Genomic DNA, 19,914 nt, shown 5'->3' on the forward strand with positions numbered 1-19,914 from the left:
TTGTGATTTTATAGTCTTACGTGATCTCCTGTTCCAGCAAGATGAATGCACACTGGTCTGTACTTGTTGCTCCATTCTTTAGGGACAATGAATTGAAACCTATTTCAAAAATAATTTAGTTAAATTCTCAAGATGCTTCCAAGGAAAATAACATTTAATAAAAAACTTGTTTTTAAGTGCAAAGGGTCAAATTTTGGATTCTCAGATACTTCACAAAAAAGTCAGAGGTCTCTGCCTGACAAAGAATTCCCTCAATGACATCAACAAGTTACCCTCCAGCTCCACTGGAAAGCACTCAATGAAGGGAAAGTCACTCTCATGAGGCATTTTATTCTTGGAAAGTTTTAATGGTTAACAAGTTTTTTTTTTAAATCAAGTTCAAATCTGCCTCACTTTGCCCATCCAAGTGGTTAACTGAATCTGTTGGACACAAAATATAAAACTATTAACAACCAGCAAAAAGAACACTCAGGTACAGCGATAAGAGAACTCAAATTTGTAGTCATGAGATTTGAGTTCAGATCCAGATCTGCCACCTCCTAAAAGTGTGCAACCTTGGGTTCCCTGTTCTGTCAATATTGCCTTCTAAAGTTCCTTTCAATCAAAGAACCAGCAAACATTTCCAGAGTACTCACTATTTACTACGGGTAGGAAAGCCAAAAATCCAGTCCCAAAGTCATTATGATGATGAATGTCATCTGACAAGTAACAGCCAGCCTCTCCTAGAAGGTTCCCCTGGGGCTGGGGAAGGAGAGAGAGAGCAGGATGTTTTTCCTAAATGTCTCTTTACCACAATACAGTCAAACATATTACAGTCTGTCAGAGGCATTCCTTAGGTTTAGTCTCTTTTTTCAAGTTGTCTATCAATTGTTATCCCTCCTGCCTCAGTTTATCCTACCCTCTTATCTGAAGTCCTGGTCTTCTACAAGTGTGAAGGAAAAATATCACTGATATCAATGTCACTTGTCAGATGACAATGAATTGGTATATATCTTTTGAGATTATAAGGCTTAGTTTTTCAAAAAACATGAAGCAGATATGGATATAAAAATATCTGTTAAGATTAATGTTCCTGCCCAATTTCTCTCTTCCCTTTCAGTTTAATTTAGAAAAGTTGTTACAGGGGCAGCTAGCTGGCGCAGTGGATAAAGCACCAGCCCTGGAGTCAGGAGTACCCGAGTTCAAATCTGGTCTCAGACACTTAATAATTACCTAGCTGTGTGGCCTTGGGTAAGCCACTTAACCCCATTTGCCTTGCAAAAAAAAAAAAGTTGTTACATCCACTGCCTTTTTCTTCACCTTCCATTCATGTCTTAATACCTTGCAATTTGGCTTTTAACCTTAGGCTTCAAATAAAACTGTTCTCTCCAAGTATCAATTATTTCAGAACTGCCAAATCTGATGGCCTTTTGTCAAATCCTGCCTTACTGAAGAAATGAACACTGCTGACTATCTTTTGTCACAGACATTTTCTGATGCTGCTTTCCTGACTCTCCGTATGTTGGCCTCACCATCTCAAGTCTCCTTGCTAGATCCTCATCTCTATTTCTCACCTTAATAGCAGAGTTTTATCTCAAGTTCTTTTGATTTCTTCAGGCTTGAAGTTCAATTTCCAATCTGAGACTCTCTTATGACCTCTAGTCTTGCCTTACATCCAACTGGTCTCTTTACCCCTCTATCATATGAAGCCCAAGAAATTTAATTCAGTCTACTGCTCCTCACTAGTTTGCTGGTGCTTTTGTATCATGTCATCTTATAATAACAATGTTCATATACCTCCAACTGGATGTTCCAATTGCATCTCAAATTCACTGTGCCCCAAATACAACTTCCCTACCCTTCCAAAAGCTTCTTTCTTAATTTCTCTGTTGAGGGTATTAATCTCCTTCTAGTTCCTCAGGTTTCTACCTACTCCCTTGTTCTTCCTATCTAAGCCTATGCCACATCTTGTTGATTGAACCCACAGGTTTCCCACTGTGTTTCCTCTTCATCACTCACATGACCATCTGCTTCTGTACTTCATGGCTTCATCACCTCAGACCCTCACAGATGTCAGCCAGTCATTTGACTGCACAAAAAGCTCCTGGGGCTTCCTTTTGCCTCTAAGATTAAATACAGACTCTGGAAGAGCTTTTAAAGCCCTTCACCATCTGGCTCCAGTAGACTTCATTAGGCTCATTCCTCATAGTTCTTTTCTTCACAGACTCTAATGCCAATCACACTAGACCAGTGACCATCCCTGTCTGTGCAATGCCATCTCCTCAGCTGCTAGACATGCCCAGATGCAATCTGTCTTGGTTCTTCACTTCCTTCTTTTAGTTTTGAAAGTTCTTTGTAAGCTTGAGCCATTATTAATAATTCAAATGTAAATCAACAGGAAGAGAAAAGTTGATACTTCTTCTCCTTTGCATATCCTATACAATCAGTGAGGTTATATACCTCTTAACTTATTAATATTACTACTATTTAATACTCAATATTTTCTATGCCAATCCCTCTCGTCATCATTATCACTTCAGTTCAATGAATTAAGTAGAGGAAGAAATAAGAAGTCACCAAAGATAAAGCAAATAAATATTGGTCAGTGCTGATATAAAGTTGCAGTTTGACCTTGGGAAGGTCACCTAATTTCTGGGCAATTTGATTTCTTGCTCTTTTCAGTGGGTACAGACCACTAGATTAAATAAAGTTTCTCAAAAGAAAGGGACTAAGAAAATAAACATTTACACCAAACCATCATAATTATATATTTAGAAGCTGCATGTTGCATAAATACACTGTTTTTGCATTTTACTACTTCCTTTTTTTTTAAAGGTTTTTGCAAGGCAAATGGGGTTAAGTGGCTTGCCCAAGGCCACACAGCTAGGTAATTATTAAGTGTCTGAGGCCAGATTTGAACCCAGGTACTCCTGACTCCAGGGACCGTACTTTATCCATTGCACCACCTAGGCGCCCTCTTTGCATTTTGCTACTTTCAAAGGCGTATTACTTTATTTAAACTAAGTTGGAGCATGAAAGACTCCATTCTACTGGCTGTGCAAATAAAACTACCAGAATTGAAATACTGCAAAGAAGTAACATGTTCAACTTCATACTTCCAAATAACGAATCCAACTGACTCAAGCTTTTTGTGACCTTTAACATTCAAAATTCTAAATATATTTTATTAAGTATTTCCCAATTAAATGCAAAAATATTTTTACATTCATTTCCTAAAATTGAGTTTCAAATTCTTTTCCCCTTTCCCCACATAGAGAAGACAAGCAATTTGATTATTATGATATGAAACATGACATTTTAAATTAATGAGTTTTGTTTTACCAATAAGAGAACAAAAACTGCTGAGATATTAGAAGCAGAGTATCTGAAGCTCATTTTTTGTCACACCTAGGGGTCACTAGGTGGCACAGTAGACAGAGAAGTGGCTTTCGAGGCAGGAGAGTTTGAATCCAGTCTTGGACTTTTTACTAAGAAAAAAGTTTGATCTTGACCTTGGATGAGTCACTTCACCCTGATTGCCTTGCATCCAGAGCCATCTCCAGTCATCCTACTTCCTATCTGGCCACTGGACTTAGATGGCTCTGGAGAAGAAAGTAAGGCTGGTGATTCAGCACAGTACCCCCCTCATTCAAATCCAATTTGTGAGTGTCATGGCATCACCTCCCTGATGTCATGGTCTTCTGCAAAAATGAAGGACAAACACCATGTCACACCTATTCTTTGGCAAATTCTGTACTCTCCAGGGCAGCAATTAGCATGAGGCTGCCTCAATACTCTACTCTTCACTAACTCCTACTAGGGATAATCAAATGATCAACTCTATATTCATTACCTGAAAGATAACAGAGGTCTTCCTTATCTCTTCTTTGTTATATAAAGTTCCCATGACTAAGCTCTTCAAGGGACAAAGAGCTAGTGATCCTTCTCCATTTTTAATGGAAATGGGGGAGAACTATGGTCCAGAGAATTCCCTGAATCTCATAGGTAGTGGAATAAAGATGCAAGAAAGAGAAAACCCCCAACTTGGGATAGTTCATGTTTCACATGCTACTGGGGTGAAAAGCTATGGCTTCTGGAACCCTTCATTGCTATCACTAGCTTACTTTCTTCTCCATCTCCTTGTTGGCTTCCATTTTAGTGGGTAGAGTAGCAAGAGCAAAATCTCTGAATTGGAGGAAAAAATGGCATCCTGTTTTTGGCTGGCTACTCATCTGCTTTCCAGCACATCTGTCCCCTAACTTGAAAACAGTAGGGTAGCTTGGTGGTACCGTGGACAGAATGTCAGGGCTGGAGTGAGGAAGGGTCTGAGGTTCAAAGCTAGACTTAAATTACTACTAGCAGTGTGACCCTGGGCAAGTCATTTCACTGTTTGTTTCAATTTCTTTATCTGTAAAAATGAGCTGGAGAAGGAAATGACAAAGACTCCAGCATCTTTGCCAAGAAAACCGCAAATGGGATCACAAAGAAATAACAAGGAGAGAGTAAAATTTCATTAATTCAACCTTTAGGCAAACATTTCTTTTTATAGTATTACAATAATCTTGTTAGGAGAGTAAACATAAACCCCCCCTCCCCTGCAGAAGATGAGAAACCTCAAGAATAGAGAGAGAGAAAAAAATGTACTTCAGTCTGTGTTCAGATTCCAATGGCTCTGTCTCTGGGGTGAGTTATTTTCTTTATCATAAGTCCACCAGAGAAGTTGCTTCTATATTTTTCCCACAGTTGCTATTACTAGCTGTACCTCCACTCTATTCCTCCCCACTCTCATTTATTCTATTCTCTCTCCCTCCTTTCATCCTGGCCCTGTCCAAAAGTGTGTTGTATCTGAGTACCCTCTCCCTTGATCTTCCCTCTCTTCTATCACCTATTCCCCCCCCCCCCATTCTCCCTTATCCCATCCCTTTCTTCTCATTTTTCTCTAGGGTAAGCTAGATTTCTATACCCTATTAAGTGTGTATGTTATTTCTTCTCTGAACCATTTCTGATGAGAATGAAGGCTCACTCATTCCCCCTCGCCTTAGGCAAACATTTTTAATCACATGATATAAAAAGTATAATCAAGCAAATTAATGACAAGAAACAGGACTGTGAGAAGAATAAGAATGAAATGATTTACCCTCAGGACTTTTGAAACACTCACTTCAATTGTTATATAGGTTACAAAGGACCTTAAGGACCTCAACCTGAAAACATACTGGCCTATTCAAAGTTCGTGCATGTACTTAAATTAATAAGGCTTTTGATATCTCTCATTTTAGAATGAAATAAAAATCTTATACATGTATCACTGAGTTGTTTCTTTAATATTCTATTTTAAGAATGAAATCTCTTACCTGGCAATTACAGACTCAATTGGCATGAGATCAGGAACATAATGAGCCATAGGAGAAACAAAATGTCCTTCAAGAATCTTACAGTCAGTCTCTTCTTCAATCTGGTACAGGAAGAAATAAATTAACATGTGAATGCCAGGTTTATACAAGAACCAGATACCAAAAAAAGGGTCAATTCAACAGGAACTCTCTATGACTGTACAAAGAGCTATGGATACAAAAGAAACAGGATGATCAGAGATGTGCTAATTTTTCTCCCACTAGAAAGTTAAAGGACCTGGCTGATGAATTCTCTTGTAAATGTCTGTGTTTATAAATCTAAATTTTCTTTTATCAGAGTTGATGAAAAGTGAGGAATACCATCCAGTTCAACTGGCTCTTTCTGGATTCGAGGGAAAGACTCTTACCTACAATGTGAAATATTCCATGGCAATAGTAAAGTTAAGTTGCTCTCTTTTTTTCAACCATGTGGTCAGCCCATGTGCCCAAAGATACATCAGGGTCTTACAGATATACTGTGCCACCCAATCCCACTGTAGTGTTGAGTTTGATCAGAAGTGCCCACAAGGGGTGCCCTAGTAGACCAGATCACCACCACACCTCAGTAGAAACCGACAAGTTCATCAGACTGCATGCTCCCATGCCCATCCTTTAAGCAATGGCTCTCTAGGTCAATAATGAAGGGAATTGTATACAAAAGCAAAGACAGTCCTGGTCTTCAATGAACTCACATTCCAACAGGAAACAGCATACCCAGGGCCTAGGAGACCTTTATATCCAGCACCAGATCAGTTGCCTGGGAATTGCTCACAGTTTGAGGCATCTAAATTCAGCATGGCCCTAAACAAAATTCAATATCTTTTTCTGAAACCACCTCCTCTTCTGAATAGATCCTTCTAATCACTCAGGTTCAGAGTCTTGATTTCATCCCTGACTTGCCTCCTTCTCGAAAACACCTTCCTTCAGATCTTTACACCATTTCTTCAGGACTATCTCTGCAGACTGAACTTTCTCACTTCCACTATTATTACTTTACTGCAATCTATACTATACATAGCTGGCACAGTAATGAGAAAATAATTATTTACTTATTATATTAATAGACAAATTATTGGTAGGGCTTTTCCTTTTTCTATTTCCTCATTCAAAGCCCAGCCCTAGTGAAGGACAAGGATAACAAATGAGACATCCTCCTCAATCAGGGGAACTGGACCCCATCTAACTGGGAGAGCTTATTTCTGATTAAAGGGTAAAGAGAATCTAATCTAGGTAAATTCTGGCCCACTGTTTAACAATTTAAGTGGTCTGTGTGGAGATGAGACCCTTCATTGAGGAGTTTTACCATGATCAGAATCAGGTCCCCAGCCCCCTCACTGGAATAAGCTCAACTGTCATAATATTCAATCTCAATTGTTAATCAGAATTTATTTTTACCCTTGGAATATCCCTTCTTCCAAGGATAATTAAATATTCAGCAGCTTCTATGGCCAAGTTTTTGGTTCCTGAGAGAACCACTGACCTCAAATTACAGACTATCTGCTAGTCCAATTAACAAACTAATAATTACCCATAAATAATGTCACTTGAACTTTTTTTTAGTTTTTGCAAGGCAATGGGGTTAAGTGACTTGCCCAAGGCCACACAGCTAGGTAGTGTCTGAGGCTGGATTTGAACTCAGGTCCTCCTGACTCTAGGGCCGGTGCTCTATCCACCACCTAGCCACTCCCCATTTGAACTTTTTAATCATTTCAGTTATTTTTCTAATACACAGATTCCTTCTCAATAAATTACACTGGCTCCCTCTTAATTCTGGATCAAATTTAAGTTGGCATTTAAATCTCTTCACAATTTGGCCCTAATTTTCTTTTTTCAGTCTGATTACAAATAGCTTCTCCTCATTAGACATTCTCTGGTCTAGTCACATTGACCTGATTTTTTTTCATACAATCAATCAATCAATCAATCAACATTTATTAAGCTATACCATATGCCAGACACTGTTTCCCAACATCATGCTAGGAATTGCCTCCCTTCTCAGCTCTCCCTCTTAGAATCTCCAGCCTCCTTAAGAAGTCCCTTCCTACATGAATCTTTTCCTGCTTTCCCAGACTTTCCCAGACCTTGGGAAAAGTGCTTCACTTATCCCGACCTCAACTCCCTATCAGCAGAATGAGGGCGGACTAGATTACTCCAAGGCCCCCCTCACAACAGCTCTCACTCTGGAGTACCTTCTTTCCTAGAATACAACTCCAAGCAAGCACCCAACTGTTTGCTCTCTGACACCCTCTTCACAGCCTCCTCATCACAGGTCTTGTTGCTGCATGCACACTCTTCCTCCTCCCCCCCTCTCCCCCCAGGCTGAAATGATGCACCATCATTGGAGCAGCTCTTTCTTCTCTTGGAAGTACCTTAAATACAGTGTCATCTAAAATTACTCAAGTATTGGGCGGCTAGGTGGTGCAGTGGATAAAGCACTGGCCCTGGAGTCAGGAGTACCTGGGTTCAAATGTGGTCTCAGACACTTAATAATTACCTAGCTGTGTGGCCTTGGGCAAGCCACTTAACCCCATTTGCCTTGCAAAAATCTAAAATAAATAAATAAATAAATAAAAATAAAATAAAATTACTCAAGTATTGTATCAATCTAGAAGAACAATAGGTTTGGAATCTTAAGAGAATTTTTAAAAATAGAAAATAAAGGGGTCTAATGGCACCAACTCTCACATTGTGATGCAAAACAGTGATCATCAAAACTATCTGGAACTGGTTAAAAATGCTGTAGAGTTGATCAGGTGAACAGCTTAGGAACACAAGATCTAAAAGCAATCAAACATAGGAGCACAATCTTCAACATATTGAAAAATTACAACTACTCGACAAAAGTTGGAAAACAAGTTGTCAGAAATTAAATTTAGATCATTATCTCACACCACAAAACTCAAAAATTCCAAATTGATGTACAGGCCTAGATTCTGTCACAAATAAATAAAATTAGGAGGATGGAAGATGCTATCTTTCAAACTGGGTGGGAGAGGACATCTTGACCAAACAAAGGGTAACAGGGACAATTTTAATTACATAAAAATGAAAAATCTTCACATAATCAAAATTAATACAACTAAAATAAAGAGGGGAAACTAGGAAAAATGATTTTTTATTATTCACTAGGAAAAATTGTTTCAGCTAAGACCTCTGGTAAGAATTGAATACTCAAGATTAATAATAATAATAATAATGATGATGATGATGATACCTTTTATTTATGTAGTGTGTGCTATATGCCAGTGCTTTACAATTATTATCATATTTGATCTTCACAACAACTATAGGAGGTAAGGGCTTTCATTATTCCCATTTTACAGATAAGGAAACTGAGGCAAACAGAGGTTAAGTGATGTGCCCTGGTCACACAGCTACAAAGTACCTGAGGCTAGATTTCAACTCAGATCTTCCTGACTTCCTGTGCTCTATCCACTTTGCCACCCTAGCTGCCCCTAAAAAAGAGAACTGATTCAAATACTTAAGAACAAGAGCCACCTCACAATAGATAAAGGGACAAGAGATGGACAGACAGTTCTCAAAAAAACAAACTATAAACAATATGAAAAATATCCCAAATCACCAATTAAAAAAATTAAAATAACTGTACCTTACATCCATCACATTGGTAAATTATATATATATTAAAAAAGGGGTAATAAGTGGCACAGTAGACAGAACACTGGTCCTGGAGTCAGGAGGATCTGAGTTCAAATTCAACCTCAGACACTTAATATAATCATGCAGCTGTGTGACTGAGCAAGTCACTTAACCCCAATGCCTTGCCAACAAAACAAAACAAAACAAAAAAAGGAAGATGGAAGTTGTTGGAGTGGTGGACAGGCATACAAATGCACTGCTGATGGAAATCTTGAATGGGTATGGTTCCTCTGAAAATCCATCTACTCGGGGTGGCTAGGTGGCATAGTGGATAAAGCACAGGCCCTGGAGTCAGGAGTACCTGGGTTCAAATCCAGTCTCAGACGCTTAATAATTATCTAGCTGTGTGGCCTTGGGCAAGCCACTTAATCCTATTTGCCTTGCAAAAACCTAAAAAAAAAAGCCATCTACTCAAAAGGTCACTAAACTCAGCATTCCTTTCATCTCGAAATTCTAACAGTAGTCATATAACTCAAACTTTAAAAAAGGATAAAAATTCATATGCAGAAGAATATTTATTTTCACTTTTTGTTGTAGCAAAGAACAAATAAAAAGGACGTCCATCCATTGGACAATGGCTATACAAGCTATGGTGCACGAACACAATGGACTATTCCTGCCTGACAAGAAAGGATGAAAAGGATGGATTCACAGACTTGTATGAACTGATGATACAGAGTGAAGGGAGCAGAACCTGGAGATCAAAGGATATGATGACTACAATATACAAAGACAGAATGTAGGTATGGAATGAAGCAGCCACTTTCCAGGGTATGGCTTTGTTTTGTTTACATGAGGCCATTCCTAGCACACTCCTTCCCACCAATTCTACCCCAAGTCCTGTTTCAGCTGACCACTTCCTTAGACACCTTTTGTATATACTTATACTTGTTGATGTTTCTCCCTTTAGAGTGTGATAATGTTCCTCTAGGGCAGTATCTCTATTTCTTTTGCCTTTCTATTCTGAGATCCTAGCACAGTCCCTGGCACATAATAAACACTTTAAAAACTTCTTTTTTTCTCCAATTACATATAAAAACAATTTTTAACACTTTTAAAAAGATTTTTTTCCCCTAGGGCTGCTAGGTGGTACAATGATAGAGCACGGTTCTGGAATCAGGAGGACCTGAATTCAAATCTGGCCTCAGACACTTAATAATTACCTAGTTATGTGACCTTGGGCAAGTCATTTAACCCCATTGCCTTGAAAAAACTAAGAGAGAGAGAGAGAGGAAGAGGAGAGAAAAAATGCACTCTGGACTGTATTCAGACACCATTATCCATCTGAGTCCTTTGGGATTGTCCTGGATCACTGAACTGCTGAGAGGAACCACATCATTCAGAGTTGTTTGCTGATCAGTGTTGCGGTTGCAATGTACAATGTTCTCCTGCTTCTACTAACTTCTCTCAACATCAGCTCATGCAAATCTTTCTAGGTTTTCCTGCTCCTCATTTCTTACAACACAGTAATATCCCCATTACAATCTTATACCAACTTGTTCAACCATTCTCCCACTGAGGTACATCCTCTCAATTTCCAATTTTTAGACACCACAAAAAGAGAGGTCATTTTTGTACAACTAGGATCCTTTCCCTTTTTAAAAAATCTCTGGGATAAAGACTTAGTAGTGGCATTGTTAGATCAAGGGTTGGGTATAGCTCCAAATTGCTCTACAAAATGGTTATCAGTTCACAACTGCCCCAAAGTGTATCAGCATCTCAATTTGCCCACTTCCCCTCCAACATTTATCATTTTCCTTTTCTGTCATATTTGCCAATCTGATAAATTGAGATGGAACCTCAGAGTTATTATAATCTGGATTAACCTAATCAATAATGATTTAAAGTACTTTTTCAATATAAACGCTATAGTTATGATATCCATTCATTTCTTGTGCCTGTTCATATTTTTTGTTGACTTTTCAGTTAGGAAATGACTTGCATTCTTATAAATTTGACTCAATTCTCTATATATTTGAAAAATAAGGTCTTTTACCAGAGATACTTGGTGTGAAAAAATTTCTTCGCAGTTTTCTTTCTAATTATGTTTTCAATGGCTTTGACCAAAACTCTTTTAATTTTATATAATCAAGTTTATCCATTTTATATTTCATAATGTTATCTATTGTTCCATCCTAAATTCTTCCCTTATCAATGGATCTGAGGTAAACCATTTCATGCTCCTCTAATCTGCTCACTTTATCACCCTTAATGTGTTAATCATATACCCATTACCGTGGGCAATGTTGATCTATGCCTAGTTTCTGCCATAGTTTTCCACCTCTCTATTTTTTAGCCAGTACCAGTTTTGATGATTATTGCTTTAAAATACAATTTTATGTAAAGACTGACAGAATGCCTTCTGTGGGAGTGGGGGAGGGAAACAAGAATGGGGGAAAATTGTAAAACTCAAAATAAATAAAATCTTTTTTTTTTTTAAGGTTTTTGCGAGGCAAATGGGGTTAAGTGGCTTGCCCAAGGCCATACAGCTAGGTAATTATTAAGTGTCTGAGGCCGGATTTGAACTCAGGTACTCCTGACTCCAGGGCCAGTGCTCTATCCACTGTGCCACCTAGCCACCCCAAAATAAAATCTTTCTTAAAAAAAAATACAATTTGAGATCTGATACTGCTAGGCCGAGCCTTCTTTCAAGGTCCTTCATGGTCCCCCCCCCCCGCACTGATTCCCTTGATATTCTTGATCTTTTGTTCTTTCAAGTGAATTCTATTATTTTTTTCTAGCTCTATAAAATAATTTTCTGATAGTCTAATCAGTATGGCACTCAATAAGTAGATTAAATTAAGTTATTATTGTACTTTTATTATACTGTTTTGACCTACCCACGAGTAAATTACTATCTTTTCAATTGTTTAGATTTGATATTATTTGTGTGAAAAGTATTTTGTAACTATGTTCACATAGTTCCTTGGTTTGTTTTACAGGTGGGCAGACTCCCAAGTATTTTATACTATATACAGTCCTTTTAAATGGAGTTTCTGTACTTCATGTTGCTGGATAATATACAGAAATGTTGATGGCTTCTAGATTTATTGTTTTATTCTGCAACTTTGCTAAAATTGTTAAATATTTCAACTAGTTTTTGATTCTCTAAGATTCCCTAACCATTACATAATACATACCTAATGACTGTTCAACAAATGAGTTTAATATACAAATACTATCCTATATAATAAAAGACAGGTCCATTTCTATGTTTTAATACCCATTACATTTTATCTATCTATCTATCTATCTATCTATCTATCTATCTATCTAGTTAGTTTTTGCAAGGCAATGGGGTTAAGTGGTTTGCCCAAAGCCACACTGCTAGGTAATTTTTAAGTGTCTGAGGCCGGATTTGAACTCAGGTACTCCTGACTCCAGGACCGGTGCTCTATCTACTGTGCTACCTAGCTGCCTCATACCTATTATATTTTAAACATTCAATTTAATCTTGACATTGGTTTTCATTAAAATTTATATAGCTGTATTTTTATTTTGAATACCTTATCAATGTATACCGGATAATCTCTTGAAACCATATTCTGGCATTTTTCTCGATTACCAATTATCTTTCTGAATTCAAATAGCCTATTATGAAAAAAAAGAGAAATGAGTTCAGTTTTTCATCCATTTTAAAAATAATCACATTGAAATTAATTACTATTTTTTTAACTTTTCAAAAAAAAATCCAGTTTATGGTTCTATAAGTATTATTAATTTTTAATTGCTAAGTGCTTTTTAATAACCATAATTTAAACTTTTGCACTAAGATTTAGGAAAGAAATAAGAAACCTTTTGATTTGAAGAATAACCATAACTAATAATATGTTACTTGAAAATGTGTGACATTGGTCAGGTCACAAACCTTTGTTTGCCTCAATCTCTTCAACTGTAAAATAGAATAATAAACAGCACTTCCCCTCCTAGTATTGCAGTGAGCATAGAATGAAATAACGCCTGCTTTTGTAAACCTAAAACTGATAAGTGACAATTATAAAAATGACTAATTGTCACCTGAGCATCCATAAGTGAAAGTGATCATCCCCACATATCACAGCTTTTAACACACTTAGTAGATGATCCTACAAAGAGTTGTTCTGGACAGAAATATCATCTCTGTAATCAATCTGAAGGTCAAAGGTTAACTAAATTAATTATTTAATTGGACTATAACTGGCAAAGTGACATTGGCAATTCTAGTTTGAAAATGCAAGGCAAAATTCTCACCTTTTCAGATCTTCAGGCCTTCCCCATCCTCTGATGAAAAGCTTGGTGAGGAGGAGCCGTCGGTAAAAAACATCTAGCTTGCTCACACCCATTGGGATGTCTAAGAAGCAAATACATACAGCACTGTGAGTTGATTCTACTAATTCCATTCTTGAACATGTGATCTTTCTAGCAGCAGTATAAATTTTGAAGTTTTAATTATATTCTATCACTGAACTTTTTTTTTTTAATTTTTGCAAGGCAATGGAGTTAAAGTGACTTGCCCAGTCACACTGTTGGGTAATTAAGTGTCTAAGGCCGAATTTGAACTTACATCCTCCTGACTACAGGGCTGATGCTCCATCCATCGCACCACCTAACTGCCCCTATCACTGAATTTTCAATCCACAAACATTTTCTGGCAGGTGGTGGGGGAAATTCACTTTTTCTGTTTATTCTATTCAGTTAAGGAGAATTTAAATATACAAAAAAAAAAGGAATTTAAACTTCTATTTTTCACTAGGTAGCTTACTTAATGAGTGTTCCAGGTGGAAGAGTGGATACTGGTTCTGGAGTTAGAAGATCTGAGTTCAAGCCCAGACTCAGATATTAATTTGCTATGTGACTCTAGACAAGTCAGCTAACTATGCTCATCTCAATATATAAAAGATGATAAGAGCATCTCCCTTAGAAGGCTGGGGTGGGATGAAATGATATGACTTTGTAAATCTAAAAGTCCTATAGAAATGTTAGCTTTTTTGTTATTCTTTTGGTTTTTCCTTTCAATGTAACAAGAATTTAACTAGTATGTCTAAGACACTAAGCAAAAAAAGATGGAAAAATGACACAGTCCTCCCTGTCAATCAATCAGTGAAGATTTATTAAGCATCTTCTATGTGTTAAGTTCTAGGGATACGAAAAGAAGTCAAAGACCATCCTTTCCCTCCAGATACAATCCAATGAGGGAGATACCTTGCAAACAGATACTGACAAAGAAAGCTTAGAAGCAAGATCAAGAGGAAGTAATGACCAGAGGGAAGAAACCTGAATGAAGAGGGCCTGGGGAGTCTTTTTATCTGGGACTTGAAGGATGTCAAGGAAGTCAGTAGGCAGAGTCAAAGAGAATGCCTGGAGCCCAGGGATGGAGAATTCCATTCACAGCACAGCCAGGAGAATAGGGTCATTGGAGCAAGGAGGATGTGCCAAGGAGGAACGGACAAGAAGACTGAAAGGGCTTTGAATTATGTCTCATCCTGGAGGCAATAAAGAGTCACAAAAGTATGAGTAGCGGGGTGTCAGAAGTTAAGCAAAGTGAGAGGAGATAAAATGGAAATCCCTACTATATGTATCCCACCTTTTGGGATAAGGATATGGTCATTTTTTTTTCATGAGAGAAAAGACATGCAGAAGTCTGTAGGCCTTAGGAAATGAACCAATAGATGAGATTATTATTATTATTTTTTTTTTTTGGCAAGGCAATGGGGTTAAGTGGCTTACCCAAGGCCACAGCTAGGTAATTATTAAGTGTCTGAGGCCAGATCTGAAATTCAGGTACTCCTGACTCCAGGGCCAGTGCTCTACCCATTGCGCCACCTAGCGCCCCTAAATGAACCAACAGAAGGAAAGGTTGAAAATAAGTAAAAAAGAATGAGGATCACAGTGGGGGTAAAGCCATTTCATCATGTGAGACAAGAGTGATGGAGGAAAAAGTGATATTAGATTTTTTTTTAAGTAGAGTTGATCTTTCTTTCTTTCTTTTTTTTAAGGATTTTTTTGCCAGGTAAATGGGGTTAAGTGGCTTGCCCAAGGCCACACACCTAGGTCATCATGAAGTGTCTGAGACCGGATTTGAACCCAGGTACTCCTGACTCCAAGGCCAGTGCTTTATCCACTACGCCACCTAGCTGCCCCCAAGTAGAGTTAATCTTAAATAAAATTATTTCTGCCAGTGCAAAAGTACAGTATTATCATTTTTTTTTTTACTGACAACTATATGGCTTTGATAGGGAATAAGAAAAGGGAGGAAGAAGGTACCTGAATAATAATAATAATGATGATGATAATAACAATAATAATAATAATAATAATAATGATTGGCATTTATAGAGAGCAGGGACAAACCATCACCTGTTTTTGTATGGTTTGAGAGCTAAGAACAGATATTCCATTTTAAAATAAAGTTTTATTGTACAAAAAGAGAAGCAGGCCATACTTGGCCTTGGTCTCTACCACCTGCATGTTAGGTAAGTGTAGCTATTATCTACATTTTATAAATGAAGAACGTGAGACCCAGAGACTTCCAAAGACTTCTTCATAGTCACAGGAGTTGGACTGAAAACCAGGTCTTTCTAGACTCCATAACTATGTTTATATAAGTGATAAAGATGGAAAGAAAGGACAGTCCATACTCCATTCCCTTAAGCAGAGTTAAAGCTGGGAGAAAACGCTGTTCAGTCTGGGGATGGATGTTATCTACTCTCACCACTTGACTGCTCAGGGAAGTGGGAAGGATGATAGAAGGAGATGGCAGCCACTTATCACCATGGATAACTCAGAAACAGCATCTACTCTATAAATTGTTAGAGTACTAAGAACTTCGAAATTAGGAGGATCTAACTGAGCCTCACTTTATAGAACTTCAGCGAAGCTAAGGGACTTGTCCAAGATCATATGACTCACCAGGAGTAGAATCTCAGATTTCCTAACCTCTAGGCTAATCTTTACTCTGTAATGTGACACCCTGATTCCTTCCCCCCCACACACACAACTTTCCCCTCATGATTCCCAGATCCAGCCTTAGTTTCTCAGCTGAGCTGCAGTCTCACACCACCAAATATCCTCTCTACATCTCAAAGCAGGTGTCTTGTAGCTAGTTCAAGTTCCACATATTGAAAGCAAAACTGCTTCTTTCCTCTAAATCCTGCCCTGCTCCCAACTTTCCTGTTTTTATGGAGCAGGCTTCTTCCTAGCCCCTCAAGCCCATCACCTCGCATCATCTTTACCTGCTCACTCTCACCTACTCTCATCTTCAGTTGGTTCTGACCTCTATAATATTTCAATCAATGAGCATTTATTAAAGGTCCAATCTGTGCCGGTGTGGCTGGCCACCAGGCAGTGTGCTAAGGGTCAAAAGAAAGGCAAAAGGCAGAATGGGAGGGACAGTAGACTAGATCCAAGACCTGCAGGAAGAATTAGTAAAGGCACCGATCTTTAGAGATTGGGAAGGAGTGCCTGCAGAAAAGAAGGTGGAACTGGAGCTGATACAGGAAGGCAGTCCATGGGAGATGAGGAGAGAGGGGATGGCTGGAGAGAACCTGGTGAGGGGTCAGCTGGGGTGTCTCAACCCAGACTCAGATACTAATTTGCTGTGTGACTCTAGCCAAGTAAGAGCATCTCCCTCCAAAGGCTGGGGTGGGATGAAATGAGGGAGTTTGTAAATCTAAAAGTGCTACAGAAATGTTAGCTTTTTTTTGTTATTCTTTTGTTTTTTCCCCCCATGTAACAAGCATTTAAGTAACTAGTATGTCTAAGAAACTAAGGATATACTCCCCCTCATTCAGGCCTACATCCTCACCTGGTCTTTGTTTCCTGCCTCATCTCTTTTCATATCTTCTATTATGCTACCAAAATACTTTCTTAAATTTTCCCAACTCTGATCCTGTACCCCAGTATTAAATAATTCCTTCCATTTCTCCCTGTCCTTCCCTCTCTTCCCCTAACCTCTCTCTCACACATTCACTGATCAAGTGACCAGACTTTCAGGGTTAAATCTACAGTTCTTTAGCATTTAAAACTTTTCACAACTGATCCCTTTCTATCTTTGCAGACTCCTTAGTTACTTATATGTTGTTTCCCCTATTAGAATATGAACTCCTTGATCAATCTTCTTTACTTAATTTTTTAAGAGACACTTTGCTGCAATTCTTTTTCAAGTACGTGAAAGGTGGATATTTATAATGTGGAGTTGATTATGCTTTAAGGTTTTTGGAAAGAAAGTGTACTGTGATGTTCTTGCATTAAAGCTTTACAAAGATTTAAACTAATTATTTTTGTAGTTACTTCTACCAAATAGCCTTTTCTTTTCAATAACATTCCTTAATATTTTTATAGCCAAGTACATTTTCTTTTCTTGCTGATGAACTGGAACTGCATAATATTTTAAGTGGATGAGTTGGAAATTATGCACTTTTAAAAGCATTCACTTTGTTTACCAGAAGTCTTGGTGGTTTTTGGATTTGTTGGAATTAAAATTGAAGACTGAAGCCAAAAGAAAAAAAAAAGAATATGAACTCCGGGGGGGCTAGGTGGCACAGTGGATAGAGCACCGACCCTGGAGTCAGGAGTACCTGAGTTCAAATCCAGCCTCAGACACTTAATAATAGCTGTGTGGCCTTGGGCAAGTCACTTAACCCCATTGCCTTGAAAAGAAAAAAACAAACCTAAAAAAAAACCTAGAATATGAACTCCTTGAGAACAAGGGCTTAAAAATTGCCAACTATTTGGTACAGACCTCTTGTGCATAATAAATGCTAGTTGAATTACTGTCAAAGAAACAAAGATTGTGACTTGTTGAAATTTAAAATCTAGTTAAGGCAAGCCTCATAAATTTAATGTTACTTTGTATTTGTGTTTTTTTAGAGCCAAATATATTTCTTATTATTTAAATGAAAACAGACACCTGAATAAACCCAACTCAATAGGTCTTTCTCTAAGAGAAAAAAAAGTCCAAAGGAAAAAGAATCCCAGAAAATAACTATCTGCCATAATCTTAACAAAATACAACTTAGAATTCAGGCTTGAAATGAAATATAAGATTACTTCTATGATTCCTTTACATATCATTCTAGGATTCAATTACTGTTCTTAGATATACATCTTGCACTTTTTGGTCTTCTAAATCACACAGTAATTCTCACTGATTTGTCATACCCCCCCCACCCCCACCCCAGGGTATCGCAATCAGTTTTCATAAATTCAGTTCACACTGAAATGGCAGAAAATGTTAGGAACTATCAGAGATCAGACATAAGACAACGAAGTTTGATACCTGTTTTTCCCAATTTGCATCCAGAAAGTCACACGAGCAACAGAACCTGCAGAGGCACAGAGTCCTGAGGAAGCAAAGCAAAAAGACATTGCAAGATTAGGAGAAAGGGAGGAAAGACAGGAAAACAGGTCTGGAGGCCAAATTCTTTTATTGCAAACAAATATACAAAGTGCCTGATACTGTGTCTTCAGAAGAAGTTTGTTTAGAAAGAATGGCAGTATACTTAAGGGGATAGGGGAACCTTGAAAGATCATCTCAGATCTAACTACTAGATTTTTTAAAATTAATCTTTCTTTTTTATTCTTTTTTTTAGGGTTTTATTTTTTTGCAAGGCAAATGGGGTTAAGTGGCTTGCCCCACACGGCTAGGTAATTATTAAGTGTCTGAGACCGGATTTGAACCCAGGTACTTCTGACTCCAGGGCCAGTGCTTTTCTTTTTTATTCTTATGAAAATACATTATTGAAAGAGGCAGTTCAATGGTGAAGCAAACAGAATTTTAGATTTGAAGTCAAGAAGACTCAAGTTCAAAACTATCCTTGGACACTAACTACTATGTGGCCCTGGGCAAGTTATTTTGCCTGTTTGCCATAGTTTTCTCATTTCTCATGGTAATAGCATCCACCTCCTAGGATTGCTGAAAGGATCAAATTAGGACATCATCTGCTCTTTGAAAAGTACTATGGGGGCAGCTAGGAGTACCTGAATTCAAATTTAATATTTCAAATTTAATAATTACCTAGCTGTGTGGCTTTGGGCAAGCCACTTAACCTCATTTGCCTTGCAAAAACCTAAAAAAAAAGTGCTATGCAAGTTCTATTCTTAGATTTAAAAATGCTAGGCAGTTGATAATTCTTTTTAAAAATGTGTCTGAGAACACAATTCTTTCACTTTATTTTTTCCTTTTTTATAATTTTATTATTTATTATTCCAACATTAACTTTTGGGTAAGATTCTGAACTCTACATTTTCCTCCCTCCCCTTGACAGCAAGTAATCTGATTTAGTTATGCAATATATAACCATATTTTTATGATGTGAAAGTCAATTCTTTCCCTTTAAAAGAAAATAATATTTTATTTTTACATAAATTTCATTTCTCAATATGTCCTTTACCTAGTACCTCCATCCAGGGCCAGTGCTCTATTCACCCTGCCACTTAGCTGTCCCCTTCAACACTAGGGAGGTGATCCAAAATGAGAATGTTCTGGATGTATCCAGGACGTGAGGGATTGTGGGAAAGAATCAAGTGTTTTGTTTCTGCAAGTTTGAAAGGATATTGCCAGAATCTCACAGATGTGAGGATAAAACATTACAAAAGTCAGGATGGCTGATCTTTGTGGAAAACCCAAAAGATGCCAACCTGTTTACAGGAATGAGAGTTAGGCAAAAGGAATCTCTAGTAACTAGTCAGGGTTTGACTGAGGATCTGTGATATCGTCCATTGAACCTGTTCAAGAAGGTTTACTGTTCCCCTCCCCTGTGCTCATTAGTATTAATGGGGGGGGGGTAATATGGAGGTGACTGTAGCAATTAGATAGTGACCCCAGCCAAAGATTGGTATGAAGGGAGGAAACAAGCTTTTCAAACTGCATGAGACCAGCTTTGCCATGATTTGAGGCCCCTCT

The 19,914-nt window shown here is 37.8% G+C and overlaps 1 protein-coding gene across 2 annotated transcripts in view; it reads right to left on the reverse strand.

Annotated features, from left to right (window-relative positions):
• Positions 1-19,914, reverse strand: part of LOC141517398 (protein ABHD18-like) — a 47,719-nt gene that overhangs the window by 24,043 nt on the left and 3,762 nt on the right. Inside the window, exons 2-6 of one of the 2 annotated variants that reach the window (XM_074228366.1) lie at positions 18,289-18,352; positions 13,263-13,362; positions 12,539-12,623; positions 5,334-5,434; positions 21-99 (exon numbers count right to left, since the gene is read on the reverse strand). In XM_074228366.1, coding sequence (XP_074084467.1) covers positions 21-99; positions 5,334-5,434; positions 12,539-12,623; positions 13,263-13,354 — 357 coding nt within the window. In that variant the 5' untranslated portion in view covers positions 13,355-13,362; positions 18,289-18,352. Of the gene's footprint in view, positions 1-20; positions 100-635; positions 718-5,333; positions 5,435-12,538; positions 12,624-13,262; positions 13,363-18,288; positions 18,353-19,914 lie in introns of those variants that run through there. The other variant, XM_074228367.1, reaches the window with a different exon arrangement.

This window comes from Macrotis lagotis, chromosome 3 (genome assembly GCF_037893015.1).
Source record: "Macrotis lagotis isolate mMagLag1 chromosome 3, bilby.v1.9.chrom.fasta, whole genome shotgun sequence".
Classification (NCBI taxonomy): Eukaryota; Metazoa; Chordata; class Mammalia; order Peramelemorphia; family Peramelidae; genus Macrotis; species Macrotis lagotis.